Source organism: Tupaia chinensis, unplaced genomic scaffold (genome assembly GCF_000334495.1).
Source record: "Tupaia chinensis unplaced genomic scaffold, TupChi_1.0 Scaffold000394_1, whole genome shotgun sequence".
In the NCBI taxonomy this organism is placed as follows: Eukaryota; Metazoa; Chordata; class Mammalia; order Scandentia; family Tupaiidae; genus Tupaia; species Tupaia belangeri.
This window is the reverse complement of record NW_006159896.1, coordinates 1627358-1635582: the sequence shown is the minus strand read 5'-3', so window position 1 is coordinate 1635582 and position 8225 is coordinate 1627358. Positions and strand designations below refer to the sequence as shown.

Below are 8225 nucleotides of genomic sequence, written 5' to 3'. Positions count from 1 at the left end.
GCCCCAGGCCAGCTGAGACTGAGGCTGGTTTGCAGTGTGAGGACCCTGCTGGCGTGCCTCGGGGTGCCTCCATCTTCTCACTTTCTCTGTTAGAAGAAATCTTTTTTTTTTTTTTTTAAGTTTAATTTTTTAAAATTGTCAGTAGTTTTTCTGGAGGTCTAGCTCAGCATAAGCACACTGCAGACTCAGAGCAAGATCTATTGGGGAGGCCAGCAGATGGCATAGTGGTTATGTCGCTGACCCTCCTGCATGGCTGACAGGGGTTCAAGTCCTGGACCCCCGGGACTCAAAAATCATGCTGGGCATGGGTGCATGAGTGCGTGCCCAGGATCCCAGGGAAGAAGGGATCATGGCGTGGCTGTCCCCCTGTGGGGTGATTTCTCCCTTTCCCTGTCTCTCTGTCTCTGTCTCTGGCAAGTGCACACATCCTGTAACTAACTTTAGAAAAAGCAAAACCCAGTTGAGCCTGAGTGAGCCGTGGGGTTCACAGCTGAGCGCCTACCCTTCATGAGAAGGGAGCAGCTCCCCACAGACCACGCTCTGGGGAGACGGGATCTTGGTGCAGGCGCACCCGCACCCGCTGACCTGGCCTGGCCCGTGTCTCCCTCCCAGGTCCATGCCTCCCGCAGCAACAACATGTGCATCGTGGGCGGGTTCACCCAGATGATCCGAGAGGGCGGGGCCCGATCGCTCTGGCGGGGCAACGGCATCAACGTCCTCAAGATCGCCCCCGAGTCGGCCATCAAGTTCATGGCCTACGAACAGGTGAGGGCCCTGAAACTGGGCGCCTGTCATCGCTAGGGGACAGCAGGGGCAGGCGAGAGGCCTGGGTCTGACCCCAGCTCTGCCACCAGCTCCACCTTGGGCCAAGTCCTTCGTCTTTCCATCTCTGGGCAGTGTAAAATGGGCCAGGAACACCCAATTTCAGCTAATCTGGCTCCAGGAAGGAGGGTGGGGCAGGAGCTGGTGCCCTGGTCTCTGGGTGCATGAGTTGTTCTCTGTGTCCCAGATCAAACGTCTTGTCGGGAGTGACCAGGAGACCCTGAGGATCCACGAGCGGCTGGTGGCAGGGTCCTTGGCGGGGGCCATCGCGCAAAGCAGCATCTACCCGATGGAGGTGAGGGCCGTGGCCTGGGAGCGGGCAGCGTGGGGCCGGTGTGAGGCGTGGCCGGGCTCACCTCCTGCCCCACTTCCTGCAGGTCCTGAAGACCCGGATGGCCCTGCGGAAGACAGGCCAGTACTCGGGCATGCTGGACTGCGCCAAGAGGATTCTGGCCAAAGAGGGGGTGGCCGCCTTCTACAAAGGCTATGTCCCCAACATGCTGGGCATCATCCCCTATGCGGGCATCGACCTCGCCGTCTACGAGGTGAGGCCCGGGGACCCCCAGCCCCTAGAACAGCATGAGAAGCTCAGAGACCCCTTCCTACCTCCTCTCCACCCCCGGCCTGTGGTCTTCCTGCCGGGCCTCTGGATTTGTGAGGACCAGAAAGAGCAGCACAGGCTGCTCCTGCACATCTGTCTGCCGCAGGGGTCACCTGCCACCCTGCCTACCCCGACAGCCCCCACGTCCCTGGGGCTCAGCAGGCCAGGCCCAGAGCCTGATGACCCCATACCTCAGCAGTCAGGCTTTCCATCTGGGGAAGGGGCGCTCCTTGTCCTGTCCTGCCCAGGAACCCCAGGGACAGCAAAAACGAGGACCAGGCAGGAACTCGGCAGCCCGGGCCAGGCAGTTGGCTGCGGTGGCTTTGCAACCTCGCCGAGGGCCCCTCACTGCCCCACCTGCTCTCTGGGGTTCATCCCTCCTCCTCTCCATTGCAGACGCTCAAGAACGCCTGGCTCCAGCGCTACGCGGTGAACAGCGCAGACCCCGGCGTGTTCGTGCTCCTGGCCTGCGGCACCATCTCCAGCACCTGCGGCCAGCTGGCCAGCTACCCCCTGGCCCTGGTCAGGACCCGGATGCAGGCGCAAGGTGAGCCTGGTCACAGGCCGGGACCCAGGGCCGTCTCCCAGGTGGTAGGGAGGGGCCCACAGAAGTGCCTGACGGTGACCTCTCTCCTGCAGCCTCCCTTGAGGGTGCCCCAGAGGTGACCATGAGCAGCCTCTTCAAGCAGATCCTGCGGACCGAGGGGGCCTTCGGGCTGTACCGGGGGCTGGCCCCCAACTTCATGAAGGTGATCCCCGCCGTGAGCATCAGCTACGTGGTGTACGAGAACCTGAAGATCACCCTGGGCGTACAGTCCCGGTGACAGTGACGGGAGGGAGTGGCCCTGCCTCGCCCGCGGGACTCGGGATCCTGGGCCACGCCCGGGTGGTGGCAGTCTCATTCTGTGAATGTGCCAACACTACCGACCTTCGCCAAGCTGTGAACCCTGAGGCACGCGCAGGGGATGGGCTGGGAGAGCCAGCCAGGCCCTGGGCTGGTCCTGTTGACCCCAGCCGACCCTCAGGCCTATTCCTGGGAAGGCCTGCAGGCTGCTCAGGGTCCAGGAGTCAGCAGGGTCACCTGACATGCGTAAGGACAGGACGTTTCCTGCCATACCTGCCAGATGGCGAGCTCGAGCTGCCCTGCTTTTCCATCTTGTCCTGGCAGCCAGGCCTCGCCCACGGGCCCTGCCCTCTGGCCTGCTGGGCGCTGCCCTGTGCCCACTCTGCTTCCTCCTCTCCTAGCTTCCTACAGCAGGAGGAGGGCTCCCAGCCCGCTCCTCCGTCTTCTCCCTGCACTTCGGGGGAGAGCGGATTCTGCCTGGCCTCCCACGCACGACCCCCGACCTGCAGCCTCCATGCTGCCTGGCTGTGCAGGGTAGGGGTCTAGCTTCTGTGCCTGTCCTCTTCTGAGCCCCCTGCAGACCGGCCCAGGACGTGCGGTGCACGCAGGGGACGCGGCTGCCTGGCCTCATGGCCGCATGGCTTCGTGGGAGCTGGCCCCGGCTGTCAGGGCAGGCCTGAGGGCAGTGGAGGGTGGTGTTTCAGGGCAAAGGGCAGAGTGGCCCATGCCTGCATGTCCCGGTAAAAGAAGGAAAGGAGGTTGAAGGCCTTAATTATGTATTGTTGGAAAAAGGGTTTTGTTCAGAAAAGCAAGCTGGACAAGTGTCACGCTCCCGGCTTCCCAGAGAAGGCGGAGGAGGGCTGGCGCATTAGTCTGTTTCTGGCCCCGGGGTTTCCTTCTGATCCCAGCGGGGTGAAGAGGGACCAGCCTCACATTCCACTGATGCGAAGTGTAACTGCTCGGAGCCTATTTATTTCGTATTTATTTGAACAGAGTTGTGTCCTAACTATTTTTATAGATTTGTTTAAGTAATAGCCTATCATTTTCGATTTCATTTTGTATTCATATTTATGTTCATGGTTGATTGTACCTTCCACCCCCGCCCGGTGAAGGCAGGGAGCGGGGAGGAAGGAGGGCCACGGAGTGACCCTGCTGCCCACGCCGACGTCACGTCTGTCCAAAGAAATTCCTCTCGGGACTGAGACAGAAAGGCAAGGGGGGGCCTGAGCCTGGGGAAGACGATGCCCTAGGCGAGGGGCTGGGTTTGTCCCCAGCGGCCTTACGGTCTTTGGCTTTAATGGGTTGGGGGAGACCTCGACAGCCTGGACACTGGAAAAGTCCGAATCATTCCCTAACTGGGAGGATCTCCTTGTTTGGCCCTTTCTGAATGACAGGGCAGTGAGACGCCTCACTGTGATTTGGGGCGGGGGCGTCCCCCACCTGTGCCCACGGTCCTCCCACTCCTCCAGAACGGCCTGAGGAGGAGCACCAAGCAGGACGCACCAATCAATGCAAACATGACCATATCTCAGTAGAGAGACTGGAAACTCAGAAAGCAATGGCGGGAGAATCGGAAGTTGTTATCCGAACAGCCTTCTAATAAAGTCGTTTCAAAGCTGACGGCGGAGCGGGGACTCTTTGGCCTCTGCATGGGGCTGTTCACGCGCTCCACGATGAAAACCCACTTTTCTCATCTGAAGCCTAGGTGGCGTCCCCTGCCCAGCGTCATGGGGGCCTGGGGTTCAGGGTGTACTCCGAGGAATGGGGGCCCTTCTTGGACACAGCAGTCCCTGCCCCCCCACACCCCCCGAAGCACCATCTCCATGTGGCCTCCAGACCCCGCTGGCTTCTCTACCTTTCGTCTTCACAGCATCCTCAGTAATCGCATGTTGCTAAGGATTACTTTTAAGTATTTATATAGGTTAAGCATCTCTAATCCAAAATCCGAAATTCTCCAAAATCCAAAACTTTTCTTTAGAGAGATTTTTGCTATAGGACTCATTTTTTTTTTTTTTTTTTTTGAGAGAGAGATTTTCACTGTAGGGCGCGTGCGCTCGCCAGACAGAGAGAGACATAGAGACAGAAAGCGAGAAATCACCCCCCAGGGGGCATGGGCAGGCACGCGCACGGCATGAGTTTTAAGCTGCCAGATCCAGGACTCAAACCGCGGTCGACTACGTGGGAGTCCAGCGACATCGCCATTACGCTAACTGCTGGTTCCCTAGTCGACTCGTATTCTTACCGGAGAGACAGAGACAGGAAGTTTGAAATCACCCCCCAGGGGGCATGGGCAGGCACGCGCACGGCATGAGTTTTAAGCTGCCAGATCCAGGACTCAAACCGCGGTCGACTACGTGGGAGTCCAGTGACGTAACCATTATGCTTTCTGCTGGTCCCCCAAATCCAAAACTTTTTGATGATGCCACAGTGGGAAATCTACACCTGATTCCCTGCTCTTGTCGCGTGCGGCAGCAGGCCAGCGTGGGGAGCCAGCGGTCACAGTGCTCTGGTGCCGAGGCTGTGTGGGAAGGCTCTGGGCCCCACCCCAGGGTGTCCTGCATAGGCTTAGCAGTTGCACACGCCTGCGATCTGGCTGTGGATGCTGGGCCCCAGTGTGAGAACCCTGCAGGGGCGGTGCTCGTGTCGGCCATGTGCTCAAGGAAGGAGCTGCAAGAGGAGAATAGCATATAAAATGACCTCAGGCTGTGTATGGGGCACACGAAACGTGAATTTCACGTTTAAATTTGGGTACTCTCCCCGAGATATCCCACATATATGCAAATATTCCAAAATCTGAAAATAAATCCGAAATCCAAAACACTTCTGGCCCCAGCCATTGTGGATAAGGGATTCTCCCCCTGAGTTTGGCCAACCCTTGTTTTGTTTGTTTTGAAAGGTTTTATGCTATAGGGCGCGTGCACTCACCAGAAAGACAGAGACGGAGAGACAGAAAGTGAGAAATCACCCCCCAGAGGGGATGGCCACACCGCAATCCCTTCTCTCAGGATCTTGGGCATGCACACATGCGCCCGGCGTGAGTTTAAGCCACCGGGTCCGGGACTCGAACCGCGGTCGACTACGTGGGAATCCAGCAACACAGCCATTATGCCAACTGCTGGTCCTGTTTTTTTGTACTAACTCCGGTTCATCATCAAACTGCATCTCCACTCAGCTCACGGGCATCTCAAACTCTGCTTGGCCAAAGCCCACCTGCTTCCCTGACCCTGGAATGGCAGCTCCTTCTAGTGCCTTAAGCCAGAAATGTGGGGGCCTGCGTCAGCACCTCACTGTACTTCCCCGCTCAGAGACAAAAGCAAAACACAGCCGTCCAGTGTCTGCCTCTCACCGAGACCGTCGTCCCCCTCGGCCTTCAAGAGCCCACTCCTCTGCCCTTTGGCTGCCGGGCAGCAGAGCACGTTTTCAGGCCCCCACCCTGCACTGCCAGCCCATGCTGACTGGCTGGGCCTTGTGAGGGGGCCCCCCTAGCCAAAGAGGGGACAGGACGCTGACTGCTGACCCAGAAGCCTTTGGCCCTCCCAGTGTTGGAGGGCTGCCTTGAGTCTGCGTCCACTTTCACTCAGGGCTCCTGGTCCAGGGAGCCAGGGGGCCACTGCTCCCAGCCTGTTTCTTCACTAGCAAGATAGGCACCAACCCTGCTAGCCGGGGGAGGGGAATGGACCTGTCCGGGTTCACACTGAGCGTAAACAGTGGAGCTGAGGTCAGCCAGCCCTGTTGGCATTACCCCCCAACCCCGCAGGGAATGTAGGGGAAGGGTGGGAAGGCGGAGCTCGGGCTCGCTGGGCCCAGCCACCCAGCCCAGGTGTGGACTTAGCCCAGCTGGGAGGTTGGCCAGGCCTGACGGGAGGGGCCGGCAGTGGGGTGCTCTGGGGTCAGGCAGGAGAGGGCCAGGCACAGCTACTCCATCCTGCAGAGGGGTAAACTGAGCCCCAAGACCCCACCCTGTCCCAGTTCCCCAAAGGCCAAGACAAGCCTAGGCCTCCTGTTCTTGCTTCCTGAAACACAATGAAATGAACTCTCCTGGGGGCCGGCTGGTGGCCTGATGGTTAAAGTGCTGGACTCCTATGTGGCCGGCCATGGATCAAGTCCTGGACCTGGTAGCTTGCTTTGTCAGTTTCTCTTTCTCTGATCAAATTTAAAAATAATAATAAATAAGATTAAGTCTTTTAAAAAAAAAAAAAAAGATTAAGTCTTTTTTTCCTTGAGGTTTTAGCCTTAGGATGCATGCGTTTGTCAGAGAGACAGAGACAATGAAAGGGAAAATGAGAAATCACCTCCACAGAGGATGGCCACACCACAATCCCTTCTCCATTTTCCTTCTGGGAACTTGGGCACGCACACATGCCCAGCGTGAGCTTCAAGCCACTGGGTCTGGGACTCGAACCACAGTCAACCATGTGGGAGTCCAGCAACATAACCACTATGCCATCTGCTGGTCCCAAAATTAAATAATTCTTTAAAAAGAAAGAGAGAGGGAGAGAAAGAAGAAAGAAAGAAAGAAAGGCGCTCTCCTGAGCATCCGCCATCGGCAGGGCACGCCCTCAGCCAGGAGGTTAACTACCCCTGTCAGCTGTCTGGGCCATGAGAGGAGCGGCCCCCTGGCCAACAGAGTGCCCCATCCCACCCCCTCACTTGACAGCTGAGGAAACTGACAGCCCGGAGACCCCAGCTCTGGCCCAGGCACCAGCCCCGTGGCTTTCTCTTCCCAGACCACACGTCACATATGTCATGTGTATTCTCGTCCCACAGCTGCTGCGAATGGCCTGGTGACTCGCAGCAGGACATGGGGCCGGCAGGTGGAGCGGAGGTTACACTGCCGGGTCCCACATGGCCGACAGCGCAGCTCAAGTCCTGGACCCGGCGGCTTGACAAGCACTCAAGGCCCACCTGTGAGCCGTGTTCTGGGAGGGGGCAGAGCAGGGACGGCAGCCTGCCCATCCCCTGGTGACCTCTCACCTCACCCCACCCTCTCTCTGGTCAGCACACGCACACGGTAGCAAACGACTGTAAAACAGAACAACCCAGAAACCCCCCCATGGGCTCATCCTCCTTGGAGACCCCTCAGGGACTCCCAGGGAGGAGAGATCTTGCTGGGCTTTTGTTTAGTTTTTGTTACGGGCCCATGTGCTCCCCAGACAGGGAAAGTGAGAAATGCCCCCAGAGATGCCTCTTGGGATTGTGGGCAAGCACACTCGCCCAGCATGTCCTTTAAGCTGCTGGGCCTGGGTATCGAACTGCACAGACAGCCGTGTGGGATCCGGCCACCTCCACCACCATGCCACAGGCCAGCCCCAGATCGTGCTAATTTTGGGACTCTTTCCGATCCTGTTTCCCAGAGCTCTTGACCCTGAGCCCTGGGAACTGTAGGGAACGCGGGGAGGAGGGTGTGTGTGTGGTGAGGACCCCCCTCACTGCCTTCACGGCACCCTGCCCTGCCCCGCCCCGCCCACAAAGGTCAACCGAGGCCATTTCACAGGGGGGAGGGGCTTGCCCAGGTCGCCGTGGACAGCGGCAGGGTCCAAACTCTGGCCTTCCGCGGACAGTAAGCCGGAGCTTTACAAGATGGGACAGAGGTCCCTGGCTGGGGGCGCTGAAACCCTTGCACACTCGCCCCATTGTACAGATGGGTGGAGTCCAATGCCGGCTGCTCGAGTCAACCCTGGCATTGGCCACACGATGGCAGCACGAAGCCGCGCTGCCGGCTCCTACAGGGCTCCGCGGACTCTGGTGCCCCCTGGTGGTTGTGAGAAAACACCGCGGGGCCGAGCCACCGGAAACCGGAGCAGGGTTGTCACCTCCTCGGGAGGGATACCCCAGGGAAAGCAGCTGGGTCCAGGAGTGCCCGGTCACGGCTTCAGGCTGACTGGCTATCTCGGCCCCAGTCACAGGGGACATGGCCCGGCTAGCAGAGCCTTTGGGCTTTCGATCAAGGCGACCCCT

At 58.9% G+C, this 8225-nt stretch overlaps 1 protein-coding gene across 6 annotated transcripts in view; it reads left to right on the top strand.

Annotated features, from left to right (window-relative positions):
* The window catches only part of SLC25A25 (solute carrier family 25 member 25), a 22874-nt gene extending 18987 nt beyond the window's left edge, over positions 1 to 3887 (top strand). For 5 of the 6 annotated variants that reach the window (XM_006154042.3, XM_006154043.3, XM_006154046.3 and 2 more), the window contains 3 exons: positions 1200 to 1367; positions 1820 to 1970; positions 2063 to 3887. In XM_006154042.3, coding sequence (XP_006154104.1) covers positions 1200 to 1367; positions 1820 to 1970; positions 2063 to 2247 — 504 coding nt within the window. In that variant the 3' untranslated portion in view covers positions 2248 to 3887. Of the gene's footprint in view, positions 1 to 612; positions 766 to 1009; positions 1118 to 1199; positions 1368 to 1819; positions 1971 to 2062 lie in introns of all 6 variants that reach the window. The other variant, XM_027774026.1, reaches the window with a different exon arrangement.
* The last annotated feature ends 4338 nt before the right edge of the window (positions 3888 to 8225 follow it).